Genomic DNA, 16,479 nt, shown 5'->3' on the forward strand with positions numbered 1-16,479 from the left:
GTCATTAGGGACTAGGTGAATATACCATGACCCACTCATCTGACTGAATACTGGGGACATCTATTACGTGTTATAGAATGATGCTTGTGCTGTGTACATTGTTGAATGAAAAAAGCAACACACTGAATAAAACTGCGATGTCATTTGTAAAGAAATACTGTATTTTGTGAGTATGTGTATATGAATGTGTTTATGAGCACACAGAAAAGTCCAGGAAGGCAAGTTGAACTCTTTCTTTGGAGCAGGGATTGGAGACAGCATTAAGAAGAACACTTTTGCTTTATACATTTTCTGCTTTTTTTTTTTTTTTAGCTACGAGCATTTAGCCCCCTGTGAAGAAAAAAAAAGTCAATTATAGAGAAGACAAAATGGAAAGTCTTCATCAACTGTGAAAATTGCCCATTTTTATAGGTGAAATGGTGTTAACTTGAATTTGCATTTAAGTTATCACTATGAGGACATCTTACATCCCCAGCTACTTTGGCTATTTCCATTCTCCTTCCTGCATTTATAACCTTTGTTGTTTTCCTATTGACCACATTTTGGATGTTATTTATTTATTTGAAAGAATTTATTTCTTTTTTGAAAAATCAGAGTTACAGAAAGAGAGGGAGAGGGAAGGAGGAGAGAGGGAGAAGGAGAGAGAGAGACAGAGAGAGAGAATCTTCCATCCACTGGTTCATTCCGCAAATGGTCTCAATGGCCAGTGCTGGGCCAAGCCAAAGCCAGGAGTTGGAAACTCCATCTGGGTCTCCCATGCAGGTGGCAGGGGACCAAGAGTTGGGTCATCATTTTTCTGCCTTCCCAGGCACATTAGCAGAAAGCTGGATTGGAAGCAGAGCAGCTGGGACTCAAACCACTGTTCATATGAGATGCCCGTGTCTTAGGCGGCACCTTAACCTTCTGAGCCTCACTGAACACATTCTTTTTTTTTAATTAAACTTTTATTTAATGAATATAAATTTCCAAGTACAGCTTATGGGTTACAATGGCTTCCCCCTCCCAAAACTTCCCTCCCACCCACAACCCTCCCCTTTCCCGCTCCCTCTCCCCTTCCAATCACATCATGATTCATTTTCAATTCTCTTTATATACAAAAGATCAGTTTAGTATATATTAGGTAAGGATTTCAACAGTTTGCCCCCATATAGCAACACAAAGTGAAAAAAAAAATACTGTTGGAGTACTAGTTATAGCATTAAATAAGAGTGTACAGCACATTAAAGGCAGAGATCCTACATAATATTTTTTAAAAATTAATTAATTTTCTATGCCGTTTCCAATTTAACACCAGGTTTTTTTTTTTTCATTTCCAATTCTCTTTATATACAGAAGATCGATTCAGTATATAATTAGTAAAGATCTCATCAGTTTGTACCCACGCAGAAACACAAAGTGTAAAAATACTGTTTCAGTACTCGTTATAGCATCACTGCACATTAGACAACACATTAAGGACAGATCCCACATGGGATGTAAGTACACAGTGACTCCTGTTGCTGACTTAACAATTTGACACTCCTGTTCATGGCGTCAGTAATCTCCCTAGGCTCTAGTCATGAGTTGCCAGGGCTATGGAAGCCTTTAGGGTTCGCTGACTTTGATCTTATTCCGATAGGGTCACAGTCAAAGTGGAAGTTCTCTCCTCCCTTCAGAGAAAGGTACCTCCTTCTTTGATGGCCCCGTTCTTTCCACTGGGATCTCACTAACAGAGATCTTTCATTTAGGTCTTCTTCTTTTTTTCTTTTCCATGGTACCTTGGCTTTCCATGCCTACAATACTCTCATGGGCTCTTCAGCCAGGTCCGAATGCCTTAAGGGCTGATTCTGAGGCCAGAGTCACTGAACACATTCTTAACATCAACTCCACACCTCCCAGTGAGAGTTCCCACAGCAGGGTTCCACCTGCTGGTGACTGTCACTCTCACTAGAAGTACTCATTGTATATAACAGAAAGGTTACATCCTCTCTTAATTAAAAAAAGAATGAAAAGATTATATTTTGAGGAGAGAGCCCTGCTACCCCATTCCTGCCTTTTCCGGAGGCACAGGGAATTCCATTCCACTCTCCAGGATGGACCAGGCCAGGTGGGCAGGGTGTACACTCCTGGTCTCCTGCCCCAGAGGGGGAGAAATAATTTATATCCTCATCAAAATTGGGGTAAGTGACCTTGGCACATGAGTCTCTTCTCTCTGCATCTTTCAGACTCAATCTTTCTGCTGCCTGGGGGGCCCTGCTCGGAGGAAGCCCTAAAGTCCAGCTGCTCAGTCATGAATGGGGGAAGGGACAGGAAGCCCCTCTTGACCTTGACTCTTGACCTCAAATCCAACCTGCTTTCTCAAATCCAGACTCACTAACACAAAACCAGCATTTTGATCTTGGTCTGACACTGGTGTATCTCTTTTCAGTTGCTTAGAAGCTTGAAGAAAAAAGGGAATGGTTATCACTCCCAAGCAATCCCCAAATATAGGAAAATTATTTAGCGATTAATTTGCTCATAAACAATTTCTAAAAATATGAGATTATGAAGCTTTTTAAAAATGTGTAAAGGGAATTGCAGGTGGCACTTAACAGCTTACAGCAGGAGTAGTGCAAATACATACTGTGTTTATAATGAAAAAAGAAGTAAAGAGGAAAAGAAAAACTACCTATTTATTTCTTGTCTCTCATTTTTAATATAAAGTAAAAATGGTAGAGTAGTTGAAAGACTGGGAAAGAGAGAACTTATGAAGAACACCAGAACTGGCTAAGCCTTGTCTAGTGGTTTTGCCTTTCTTCAAATTAATCTGCATTCTCTTCCCCTTACTATTAGGATAAACGATCATTTTTCATCCTGTCTTAACCCAACTAAAATCAAGTGTTAGTCCAAGTTGACTCCCTATGGGGAAAGCACCCTCTGTGCTGGCCCCCAAAGAGCCCCACCTCCTACAACTCCTGCCACTGTGTAATCCCCGCTCCCAGCTCTGAATGCAAGCAGGACCCAGCGACTTGCTCCAAATAGAACACATCAAGAGTGATGGGTTGCCACTCCCAAGATCAGCTCATGAAAGACCCCTGACTTCCAGCTCGCTGGCGTGTTTTCTCTCACTCTTGTTGCTTGCTCGTGCTGATAAAGCAAGTTGCCTTGTTGGGAGAGGCAGCGTGGAGACACTCACATGGCAAGGAGTTGGAGGGCAGCCTCCAACCAACAGTGAGCAAGGAACTGACATCCTTTACACAACAGCACAGGAAGAACTGAAGTCTGTAAACAGCCATGTGAATGATCCTGGACTGAATCCTTGGCCATGACTGCAGCCCAGCTGTACCTGGGAGAGTTCTGGTCAAAGACATGGAGGGACCACACCTGGATCCCACTCCCACAGACACTGGGAGATAAACACTGTTCCAAGCCACTAACTTTTGGAGTAATTTGTTACCCAGTGATAGGTAACTAATACATACTATATTTTTATCTCTTTTATTTTTTATATTTATATTTTTGCCTTTTGTTATATATTATATTTTATTTATATTTTATCTTTTATTATTATATTTTACTACACTGTTTACCACTTGGAGTAAGAGTCATTAATTGGCACTTATTAATGGGTTATATGGAAAAAGTCTATTAAATAGTATTTGATAGAAATTACCCCCATTTAAATGTCAAGTAGTCATTGAGTATCTGCCAAATGCAAAGTACCCTTCTGGGCACTATACTAAGAGCATTTGTGTTTTTTTCATACTCTCGGCAATAGGGGTTTCTTCTTTTCTGTTCCCCCTCTTTGGTGTGTGTTTTAGGTGTTGTGTGTCAGGAAGCAGGAGTCAGCCCACAGGTGCCACCTAAATTACTGAACAAAATCATGATGGCTGCCACAAAGTAAAATGCCCATCTGAATGCATGTGAAACTGGCTGTTTTCTGAAAGCAATTAAAAGCTGAGTCCACGGAGGCTCAGCTCCCCAGACGCCAGTACCTGCTTTGACTGATGAAGTCACTGAGCACCGTCTTCATTTGCTCTTCTGGCGCCTCCTCTGAAACCTTGATCAACTCTGTCACTTCTTCTATACCTTCTTCCTGAAAACAAACCACAGGGTTGGAGAGGTTTGGGGAGCAGACGAGACCGGTAGTAGCCACACTGACAGTAACAGCCCGGAAAAAAAAAATGGCTGATTTTCTGTTTTGGAAATGAAGGAGGATTCTCTTCCTTTTCTCGCACTCAAACTGGAAATGTTACTGAGCTCTTAACTGTGAACTTCCCTTTTCTTAGATGGAATTTTTCCAGACACAAGCCTCCTCCTATATTATTCAAACTCATCGCTTTTACCACAAATCTATTCCCTAAGTGGTTACCATGTATTTACAGTCTACCCTGTGGGGAAACTCATGACATGGGTAATATCTAACAATGTAGAATAAATTAGATATAATTGCCAAAAACTTCAAAAGTAAAATTCAAGTCAGTTTGTTTTAAACGGTATAATCATACTGAATAATCTCTGAAATCAAAGGGCTACCCAATCTTCTGACTTCTATGAGTTCTAAACAAGGAGGTGGGACTGGTTGATTTTGACAATAGCTGTGTGCTTGCATCATTAATAGTCACATTTTTCCTCTGGGGCCTACATTCCAGGATTCTATTCAATAGCTAAAGGAAAACAGAGCTCAAGGGGATGTGGGCATACTTCCACTACTTTGCCAGGATTTACATAAATGCTACTCTGTCATAGGCCAAGGTCCGGGGCTGGAGACACAGGTTCCCCCTCTTTCTGCTTCCAGCATAAGACCAGGCAACATTATGGAGTGGTTGAGGACTGGGGCTCTGGGATCAGACTACCTAGGTGCAAATCCAGGCTTTACTACTTATAACCCCTTCATGCCAAGTTTCTTTATCTGTAAAATGGGACAATGGTAGCTGCTACCCACAACACTGTAGGGCAGGGTGAACTTCAATCACATTAGTCACGATCTGCCAGGCAGACAGAGATACCGGCACTGAGAAAAGACTTAGAAACAAGTGTACAAATGCTAAAGGCTCCTCTGGCCTCTAGAGAAAATTCCAGTTTGCTTTTTTAAAGACTCTCACAGATAAACTACACATTCTGTCTGAAAGCGAGGCAAGGTCGGAGTCTGTGGCCTCCACATGGTGTGGCACCATAAGGCCTGGAATCCCCACAGCCAGGGCAAGGCTTGGATTTGCACAGGTAGAGTCAAGGGTTATAAAGCAAATGCAAGCAGGAAAGCGTTTCTTTCCTTCCTGCTGGTTTTAATGGGATGGAAAGGATAACGGTCATCTGGTGAGGTGTGCGGGACAGAGTAGGAGACGTTCCATGAGATGCATGGGTGGGAAGAGAAATGTGAGCGCAGAAGAAAAGGATTCACAAGGGAAGGTGCACGGTACTCAAGAAACCGAGTTTCCAGGTTTTCTCTCCTCCCTGGGCATTTACTGCAGTGGCTTTGTGTTTCATACTTCCACACCTTCAATCCCTCAAATGATTATTTAGCCCATCAGGTGCCAGATAGTATGCAAGTTGCCATAGAAACAGTGGGGCATGATTATTGGACAAATAAGCACACAATACAATACACACAAATACATTGCAAGCTATGGAAGGAGTGCAGAAGGAAAAGGCTAACGTGGGGGTGGGGTCAGGAAGCTTTCCTGAGGAGGTGCTGGAAACTGGGACTTGGCCATTGTTGGGTTACACAGAAGGAGAACGGAGGAAAAAGCAGCCCAGGCAGGAGAAAGGGCATGGGATCATGAAACTACCTGTCAACAACACTCCCAAGAACTGGTGGCTAGGAGGCTTAGAGGGACTTGGGTTCTTCAGGAAACTGAAAGGAGACAAGTGTGATTGGGGTCAAGTAAGAGAGAGAACGCATGTGCAAGGGCTGGAGAGCTGGGCAGTCTTGTAGGGAACTGTCCACCATGTTGGAGACTCAGTGTATTATGCTAGTTGGAACCAGGATCTACCGATTTTGTGAGAAAGTTGTCAACATTTTGCCCTTTAGAGATTAGGAAATCATCTTTCTCTAGGTCCTGTAAGAGGAAGAAGTGGAGTAGGGATTTAAATTGAGTTTGACTTGAAGCCTAGGGATTGTGCAAAATGGATTCTCAGTCCCCTGGGTGTATGAGGTAGGAGCTGTTGGTCCTACACCTCAATTTGTTTGTATTTTAACTGAGATCAAGATCTTCTAAGGGGTAGATATAAATCCTCTTTGCTAGGTCTTCACTGTGGCACAGCAGGTTAAGCTGCTTGCTGGTATCCCCTAGGAGCACCAGTTCAAGTCCCAGTTGATCCATTTCTGATCCAGCTCCCTGCAAACATGCCTGTAAAAGCCAGGGAAGATGGTTCAAGTGCTTGCCATCCATGTGCGAGACCTGGATGGAGTTCCTGGCTCCTTGCTTCTGCCTGGCCCACCCTGGCCACTGCAGCCATTTGGGGAGAAAACCAGTAGACGGAAGATCTCTCTCTCCCTCTCCTCCCTGTCTCTCTCCCTCCTCCTCTCTCTTTCTCTCTCTCTCTCTCTCAGTCTATATAGGTAACTCTGCCTTTCAAATAAATAAATCTTTTTTTAAAAAAATCCCTTTCATGCACAACTCCCTAATCTTCAAATCTTGGACTGTCAAAGTCACCTACCAGGAGGTCTGCCATTTTCTCCAGCATGTTGGACCAATGTAGCCTGAAGATCTGGTCTCCCCAAGAACTGATGAAGTAGACACAAGGCTTCTTGGCTTCATATGGCAAATAGTTGTAATTCCTGTGAAAACACATTGGGTCTGGAAGTTAGTTAGCAATCACTGTGCTTCAGGAAACTCCAGTCACTTGTATGGAGAAGGGGTGATAGCAAAGCTATTAAATTATTAACACCATCCCTTGACTATAATTGGGGACCCATGAACCATAAACAGTGAAGAGTTATGTGGCAACAGTGAGACCTATGAACAGTTACCAGATCCAGGACAGAGCTTAGAAATGACCACCAGAGGGCGGGATTAACTGGGCAAGACTTCTTCAAGGAGGACAGTTTTATATTGAGAGCGGAAAGAAAAAGAACAATAATTTTTAAAAGATTAATTATTTGAAAGACATAATTACAAAAAGAGGAGGGAGGGAGGGAGGGGAGGGAGGAGGGAGGGAGAGAGAGAGAGAGAGAGAGAAATATGCTCTATCCACTGGTTCATTCCCCAAATGACCCCAACAGTTGGGGCTGTGCCAGGCCAAAGCCAGAAGCCTAGAACTCCATCTGGGTCTTCCATGGTGGTGGCAGGTACTGCTTTCCTAGGCGCATTAGCAGGGAACTAGATCAGAAATGGAGCAGCTGGGACTTGAGCCAGTGCTCATATGGGATGCTGGCAATGCAGGTGGTGGCTTAACCTGCTGTGTCACATCAGCCCCAAAGAACAATAACTTTTTTTAAGTGTCTGTATGCCAGGTACCATGTAGAGATCAACTGAGATAACACATGTAAATGTATTCCTCCCTGCCTTTTTTCATCCATCCATTCTTTCATTTATCTATCTATCCTTGCATCCATTCATCCTTTTACCCCTCCTTCCTTCAATCCTCCCTCCCTTCTTCCACATGTTGCCAGAATTGGTGCTAATAATGCAGGTGACTCACCTGGCCAAGAAGGGAGAAGAGAGTTAGGGAAGCAGCTGAAAGGGGAAGACGTGGAGCCACAGGGAATGTTGGAAGGTGACAATTGGCTATGCTCAGATACTGGTGAGAAAGACAGTATAAAAGGTAAGACAGAAGACGGGTAAGAAGGAACTCATCATTGCCTATTCCCAAGGAGGAAGGTGATGAATGGGGAGGCAGGTAAGGTGGAAGAGGTAAGATGACAGAGTTGAAGAAGTTCTTTGCCACATGATAGCTCTTTTGTTGACTAAGTTTTCCCCAACCCCCTTGTAATTTTCTCACAAACAGGACTGTGTGAAGAGAAATGGGGAAGGAAGGCTGAAGCAAAGTGTTTGGAATGGGTGTGGTGGGACAGGTGGCCCTGATAAACACTGTTTGGAGAAACACACCTGGAGAGGTGGGGTTGGGGGCAAGAGGGGGACGGGAGGGAGAGGCAAGCAGCGAGAACCTCAACCCCAGAGAGCGGAAATGTTGCTCCTTTAGCTCTCCATCCCAGATTTCTTTTAAAGGAAACAATTAAATTAGCAAAGGTGCCCCTGGCCTGTTCTGCAGATAATAAACCAGCAGGTGTCCTCTCAGAAGAGAAGCCAAATGCCTTCTTGGCAGAAACTGTGGTTGTTATTACAGCAGAAGAACAAACAAAAGGACAGAAACAACACTGCTCTCTTCTTTTACTTCTTTTTAAATCATTGCACTGAGAACTCTGCAACAAAATAAATTCCCACTCCATGTTGTACTGGGTCCCAAGTTTCTTTGGTTTGGATCACTTTGTGCTAATGATGTGCAAGGTTCCTGTCTCTCTGGTTCTCAGGTTCTTCCTCCTGGCCTTGCTGGGTTTACATGGACCAGGATGCCACGGCCTCTTAGGCAAACTGCAGTGCAGATGGAGGGCAGCAGATGGGAGGGTGCCTCGTTGCCAGTGCGGAGAGAAGACTGCCAGATTGAATGGCTGCCCTGACACAGAACCAGCCTTGTGACTCTGGGCAGGGGTAGGCCTGGAATCCTATGAGAATCAGATGATGACCTACCACTGGATGTCATCTGTGCCAACCTCATCCCTGAGATCCAGCCCAGGACGTAACTTGCATGTGACTGCACATGTTTTGTAAACTGGGAAGCCCAGGAGAAATACAAGGTGGTATTTTACTGGAGGCAACAGACAAATAAATTGTGTGTGTGTGTGTGTGCAGGTACATGTGTGATGGGATCTACTATATTCATACTATCTTCTGATTTAGCTATGGCCTCCTGGGATAAATGCCGTATGGACAGAGGTTCAATACAGTGAATGAAAACATATAGAAATACAAACATTCAAAAAATGACAGCATGATTTACTTTGACTTCCTTGATCCAACTAGCCAACATTAATATGAACTCCAAGCAAGGATAGCTTGAGACCTCATGGCGCCTTCTAAACCCTTCTCCTACTATGTATGCTGCAACCCCCACCGACAGCCAACAATGGGATAATCCAAAAAGGTTGACACAGACCACCTCTGAGTAGTCTCAGAAAAGTCACCCAGAGCTGCAGGCCCAGTTATACGATCGACTGATAGATGTCCTCAGTTTTGAGAATGGAGTTAAAGGAAAGAAAAATTGGACTTTTAGCTGTGTGTGAAAGACAGATGATCAACTATGACTTCTAGAGAGCCCTGCACGCCCCCCCCAAAAAAAGTCTCATGGGGCCAGCTCTGTGGTGCAATGGGTTAAAGCCCTGGCTTGAAGTGCCAGCATCCCACGAGGGTGCCGGTTCTGGTCCCAGCTGCTCCTTTTCCAGTCCAGCTCTCTGCTGTGGCTTGGGAAGGCAGTAGAGGATGGCCCAAGTCCTTGGGCCCCTGCACCCACTAGGGGGACCCAGAGGAAGCTCCTGGCTCCTGACTTCAGATTGGATCGGCTCAGCTTTGGCCATTGTGGCCATTTGGGGAGTGAACCAGAGGATGGAAGACCTCTCTCTCTCTCTCTCTCTCTCTCTCTCTCTGTCTCTGTCTCTAACTCTCTCTGTAACTCTGTCTGTCAAATGAATAAAAGTAAATCTTTAAAAAATGGACCTCAAAAAGGTGGCCCATGGGAGAGGAAAACAACCTAAGGACATAGAAAATGTAAGATATGGTTAAAACAAAAAGTCAGATAGCTAAGACTACTTGAACTTACTCCACCCTACTTTGTCCCAAACCTTCCCTCTCTATCTTTAAGACATCCTTCAAGATGTCACCCTTTCTGTGACCTTTCCTAACTATTTCCTTCTCTTCAATGTGGTTGGTCACCACCCAGTGTCACTGTTCCCATAGTGCCCTGAGCCCAGCCCAGTTATGGTAATCCCTCGTGCAAAAACAGTTATGAGTACCTATGTGCCAGGCACAGAGATGATCAGATGTAAAAGCAGGTTAAGACACTCTGCTTAACCCTCTTAAGTCTCTGCTTCCCAAACGCTCATAGACTAATAGGGAAGACAGCCAAGTACAACCATCAAAGTACAACCATCAAACTCCACTGTGATTTGTGCTTGATGAAAGAGAGTCTATGAGTGAAAACCTAGTCTTGGGATCCAGATTGGGTTTAGTCTTGAAAATCGAGGGCTAGCAGTTCTGAGGGGGAAGGCTGATCTCCAGGCATGGTGAAGAGTGAGTTGATGAGGCCCAGCAGCAGCAAACAGCAGGCTACATTAGAGAACCTACCAGCAGCAGGCATTGCACGACTGAAGGAAAGGTAGAGTTTGGGGAGTGAGTGAGTAAAGATGATGGTAGAAAAAGAGAGACTGAAGTCAAACCCACAGACTCTGGCTTCTGAATTTAATCCTGAAAGCCACAGGAAGTCAATGAATGATGCAAATCAAGGAAGTAACTGGTTCAGCTAGGTCAGCCAGTGTCTTGAAGATCAAGCCACACAGGAGGTGTCTGAAGACCCTCCAGACCAAAGATGCTAATGGCCAGAATCAAAGATGGCAATCGATATGGAAAGTACTTAAGAACTAGAATTGATGTTACTCCACCACTGAGTGGATGTGATTAGGGAAGAAAAAGAGAATAACTGACAACCTTCTAGTTTGTGGCCTGGAGGACTCAACCTATGAAACAGGAAAGTTGGGGAAATGGAGAGTTGCCTGTGAAGACAATGATCTTAGTGAATTATTTCAGAGATACCTAGTGGAGGTGTTTGGATCTGCCACTCAGGAAGAGGATGCCCCGGGAATAGGTAGACTTGGCAGTCCTGGTTACCCCAGCAGTAGTCAGTAGGCACCAAGTCAGTGTGCCAAGATACAGTCAGAGTGTGTGTCTAGACATGACCAGCAGAGATTGAAGAACAGAGCAAGGTGGCCCTGTCTGGACCCTGAACCATCTCTGGACTTCAATCTCCTCACACACAAAATGAGGAGAGCCACATACTGTTATGAGATCCAACACTGCTAGCACAAGACTGGGCACAGAAGACTCACTACATGGGACTCCCTCTTCTTGCAAACCGCTTGACTGGTGACTGGTACCACTTTCTTTCATGGGAATTCTATAACGTTATTTCTCTGCATGTTCAACATTTGCATGGATTAGCGGACATCATGTAGGTGCCCCCACTGTTTTCTGAAACGGTCTTTTCTGGTGTCTGACCACTGTGGTTTGATTTCTTCAGTTTGCAAATGATTGTGGTAAAAAAAAAAATCAGAAATGATGTAGTCAATAACCTTACCCAGTGGATTTTACATAATAGCACAGAACTCAGACGAATATGGTAACTGTTAGAAGAGTTTGAATCGAAATTTTAAGTCTGACTTTGCTTCTTTGTTATGGTTCAGTTATAGAACACAGAGGCCTTCAGATATCATCATCATCATCGTCACTGCTCTGCCCTTAAGTGATTTACCCAGTGTGTCACTGTGAGAGGTGTCAGTTGCTAAGGATTTACTGGGTTGGTACCTACACATTGCTCTTTCCATACCTTGCTCCCATAACTGAAATAAGAAATTATGTTTCCGATTCTAGGTAAAAATGGAAATAGTCCAGAAGTTGGACAAAAATCCATGAGAAACCTCGGCCATTCTCCCCTGCTGTGTCCTACCTGTTCCCTTCTGTCACCAGTGGCTTCTCTGGGTGGGTGGTGGAGGCTACAGGGATGGTGGCATCATGGGCTGCGTCCCCTTCTTTTTCGTGCAGCAGTGGGAGGCTGTCTTCTTCCGCTGACTCAGCTGATTTCTTCTTGCTCCCATGATGGGACCCTCCATCCATCATATTTCCGAAATTTCCTGCAGAGATAGCAGCAAACGGAGAGACCAGGTGTCAGTGGGTAGAACAGCCAGCTTGGTGTAAGGAATCCAAGTTCATGTCCTCCGAGGCAAGGAATAAGATCTCAGGACGGGGTAGAAAGAGCAACGGTCAGAACAGAGAAGACAACGACAATGAGATGTAATTCCCATCCGTCTCCTCTTCTGTGGAAATGACACAAATTACAAATTAGAAGGCACAGGCAGAAAAGGGAAGAGTTGCTGGCAATAATAAAACTCAGTCATAATTTTTTTTAACATTTCAGTCTATATCCTACCAATATATCATAGACATATTGGTAAAGGATCTTTGTAGAGATGTCACTTTGTAGCCTGCTCTTTTATACCCAATAAAATATCATGAGGGCAGGTGTTGTGGTGCAGCAGGTTAAGCTACCACCTGGGACACCCACATCTCATATTAGAGGTCAAGTCCCACCTCTGCTTCAGACCCAGCTTCCTGCTAATGCACACCCTGGGAGGCAGCAGATGATGACTCTACTACTTGGGTTCCTGTCACCCATGTGGGAGACGAGGATGGAGTTCCAGGCTCCTGGCTTCAGCCGGGCCCAGTTCTGGCTATTGTGGACATGTGGAGAGTGAGCCAGCAGAGAGAACATATCTTGCTTTCTTTCTGTCTCTCTCTCTCCCTCTCCTTGCCACTCCAATAAATAAATTTTTTAAAGATTTTGTTACTTATTTATTTGAGAGTAGAGTTACAGTGAGAGGGAGAGACAGAGACAAAGGTCTTCTTTCCATTGGTTTGTTCCCCAAATGGCTGCAACAGCCAGAGTTATGCTGATCCGAAGCCAGGAACCAGGTGCTTCTTTCTGGTCTCCCATGCAGGTGCAGGGGCCCAAGCACTCGGGCCATCTTCTACTGCTTTCCCAGGCCAAAGCAGAGAGCTGGATTGGAAGAGGAGCAGCCAGGACTAGAACCCAGCATCCAGGCAGAGGATTAACCTACTGCACCATGGTACCATCCCCCCAATAAATAAATTTTTAAAAAAGATATCCTCTTCAGTAATAATGGTGTCACTAATCTTTCCATTTTACAATCTGGTTTCAAATGCTTAAAAAATTTTAGATGAACTTTCACTCTTTTTGGAAAGAGCCTTAAAGCTAGGCATAGAGAGCTGATGGACTTATTTAAACCAAGAAAGCTCTGGGATCCAAAGCCTGGGATCACCAAGCCCCCTTACTCAGGAGGCCTTCCTGACTCCTGCTTCCCTAGCCCTCCTCTCCTCCCCAGCAGGCTGGTCTACTGCTCTGGATCTCTGTAGTAGATGCTGTTGGTTCCTCACCCAGATCCACCTTCCCAGGAAGGGGCACCCACCCCTAGATGCTGAGATGAGTGCAGCTGCCCCTAACAACACCTTCCCCTGCAGAACTGCCTTTCCCTGGACGAATCTAAGGCCTCCTGCCTGAGTCTGAAGCCACTCACTGCTCATGTGGGGATCTAAGAGTCCCACCTCCTGGCCTCAAGGTAGACCCAAGTTGGCACCACTCATGCTGCAGAGCTCCCCACAGGGTAGGGCTATGGCCAGTCTCCCTGCCCTAGAAGACACATCCCATGCTTCTGCCACCCATTTCTCCCAAGAGCAGGCTTCCAAAGTCTCACTTGTACAATCATCTTTGCAGGATTCCTTTCCTTTTATGAAGATTCATTTGTTTACTTTGAAAGGTAAAGCAATAGAGAGAGAGAGAGAGAGAATATTCCATCAGCTGGATCACTCCCCATATGGCCAGGGTGTGATGGGTGTGGGTGTCCCAGGTGGCAGCTTAACCTGCCGCACCATAACACCCACCCTATTGGGTACTAAATAAATAAATAAATAAAATCACAGTGGCCAGGGCTGGTCCAGGCTGAAGCCAGAAGCCAGGAATTCCATCCAGGTCTCTTATATGGGTGGTAGGAACCCAAGCAGTTGGACCCCCTTCCATTACTTTCCTAGGTGTGTTAGCAGGGAGCAGGATCAGAAGCAGAGCAGCCAGGATATGAAACATCACTCTGATATGGTTTCCCAGGGCTGCAGGCATCAACTTAACCCACCGTACCACAATGCCCACTCCAGCAGGATTGTTCTGAGAACATAACCCAAACAAGACCTTAGTTTCACATGCAAAATTGTATCACTCCTCTAATATCTTGTTTTCAAATAATTTACTTCATTGTCTGTAAAAGTCTCGGAACAGAACATTATCAGTTTTGTGTCTCTATTTCCCTGGTCATGGCACAAACACAGGGCCTCGATACATATCTGATGAGTTAATGACCTTGGTATGTTGCTACATCCTCAAGAGTCCCCAGTCTCATTACAACTCATCGTCTCCTTCCTTTCTCCCTACCTTATTAGTTTAGGGCCTGAGAGAGGAATAGGCAATGGAACTGTAGACAGAAGAAGAGATCTAAGTTAGCAGGCCTTGTTTGAGTCCTCTTTCCAACATTCACCAGGTTTGTTAACAGTGTCCTTATTCAGCTTCTCTGGACACCTATCATGGCCAAACCATTGAACCATGATACAACAACCAGGAAGTCAGAGAATGGGCTCTGATAAGGAAGATAGGTGAGTGGGCCAAGGGTTGGGTTTTCACAGCCAAGAGAATGAGGCAACTGGGAGGAGAGTGACTGAAGGGATGAGCCACAGTCTGAGATGTATGAAGAAGGAGGTGGAACAGGAAGGGGGCAGAGAAAGGATGGCATGTCACATGGCTTACAGAGAAGACAGCAGGGAAACATGGGAGGAGCTGGCTGGAGACGGTCTGGGAGTGGGATGTTGCAGTAGAGCTGCCAAGCTGGAGGCACCCCCATATGCAGAGCTCACTGCCTCCATATGAACCCGCTCCACTAAGAGACTTCTCTGCCTACTGGTAACTTATTCCTTAGACAGACCCCAATCATTCCATTTTTCACATCTGTCCGTATCCTTGATCCCATCTGTGTGGGAGCCCCACACCATGAGCCTCCTCTTCCTTTTCTCCAGCACTAATAGGCCTGAAGCCAGCTCCTAGGTCTCTCTCTCTGCTCCAAAGCTCTCTCCTCGGAGCTAATCCTCTGAGGTGCCCTTGCCTTCCCTATAAAGACGTATGCTCCCAGGTGTCTCCCAGACTCTGCACATGCAGACATGGGACTCTGTGTCAGGCCCCCAGCTGCCTGGCTCGGAAGCGCTGCAGTCTGTCTCTAGTTCATTCTGATCGGTGGGAGGAGAACTGCCTGGATGTGAATCAACACCTTCTCGGATGGATTTTTCCTTCTGGGAGTGGCTTTTCCAGCTGTATGACAGCCTAGGCAGATTGCTGGGCATTAGAACAATAGCATCCACTAAATGTGTGGTGCTTATATGTACTAACTCAGTAAACTCCACAACAACTCTAAGAGGAGTTATTATTATTCCCATTTTGTAGATTAAGAAACTGAGACCCAGGGAAATCAGGTGAGCCCAGGGTAATGGGGCCAGATTTAGCAAATCAATTCAGCCTGATTATAAACCTATATCCTTACTTGCTATTTTAATGTATGGAAACAAATATGTCCCTTATATGGTGACACTAGGGTGAATAAGGAATTGTACCTTTCTTTCTGAGTTCATACTTCCACCAGAATGCTGTCATATAAGGCACTAGTTCATTTATTCAAGAACTAGGCCCTAAGTCCATGCTCTGGGGTCATCAGCACTTACCAATAGAAACCTCAAAGCTGATGGGCTTATCTCCAATCTTCCGGTCAATCATGGTAGCTTCAAAAAATGCTCCAAAGAGTAAAAACTCTTCATATTTTTCTGGGACGATCTGTAGAAAGGAATAAAATTGCTAGATGTAACTGGCCATTTTTCTCACCAGGCAGCTGATTTAGTGCTGTTGAGATGCTCCCACATAATTTACAGGTCTCTGATTCTGCTCCAGCCCGAGAAGGCACTGATCAGACATGCATCAGTTGTGGTCTTCAAATTGCAGACCCAAATTCAGCCACTCTGACAAATGATGCAGGCTGCCTTCTGAGATTCCACCTAAAAATAAAATCCCCTTGTATCCTAAAGAGTAAGCTCCAAATGTGCGTTTTTCTAAGATGCTGTTGGGGAAACACAGCCTTGGGATGACCTTCCAGAATCAGGCTTTTAGAAACTCAAAACACTCAGAGTCACAAGTGAAACCCTTCCAACTTTGCAGCTTACACAGACTGATAATGAACATTACGTTATTTGTTCTTCCTAACGACCTTAAGAGGTCAAGATTTGGATCATTCTCCTTTTAAAGATGATGAAATTGAGGAAAGTGAAGCTTGGGGCTGTCCAGTAACCTTCTCAAGTATTCTGATCATAGATGCAGTGTTCTTGGAACTCCAGCAAGTGTTAACCCAACGCTTTAGTGCTAACTCAACTCAGATTTTGCTACCTGAAGTAACAGGCAAGGCCAGACGAAAGGGGTGGGGGCTCTAGGCACAAGCATTAGCCATTCAAATACATCCAGGGTGGACTTTATGCTTTGTTGGTTGCATCTGCAAGGATACATTGGTACCAGAATCACAAGTGCCACCCCAACCTCTCCTTGTCATTTGAATAAAGTAAGTGTCCAAGAGATTAACAAATTTTTCCAGGTCACACAGCT

At 44.8% G+C, this 16,479-nt stretch overlaps 1 protein-coding gene across 1 annotated transcript in view; it reads right to left on the reverse strand.

The window, feature by feature from the left end:
- The window catches only part of FER1L6 (fer-1 like family member 6), a 251,737-nt gene that overhangs the window by 100,720 nt on the left and 134,538 nt on the right, over positions 1 to 16,479 (reverse strand). Inside the window, exons 12-15 of the mRNA XM_062188016.1 lie at positions 15,555 to 15,663; positions 11,674 to 11,857; positions 6,619 to 6,739; positions 3,954 to 4,054 (exon numbers count right to left, since the gene is read on the reverse strand). Of these exons, the coding sequence (XP_062044000.1) occupies positions 3,954 to 4,054; positions 6,619 to 6,739; positions 11,674 to 11,857; positions 15,555 to 15,663 (515 nt within the window). The remainder of the gene's footprint in view (positions 1 to 3,953; positions 4,055 to 6,618; positions 6,740 to 11,673; positions 11,858 to 15,554; positions 15,664 to 16,479) is intronic.

Source organism: Lepus europaeus, chromosome 4, assembly GCF_033115175.1.
Source record: "Lepus europaeus isolate LE1 chromosome 4, mLepTim1.pri, whole genome shotgun sequence".
Lineage (NCBI taxonomy): Eukaryota > Metazoa > Chordata > Mammalia > Lagomorpha > Leporidae > Lepus > Lepus europaeus.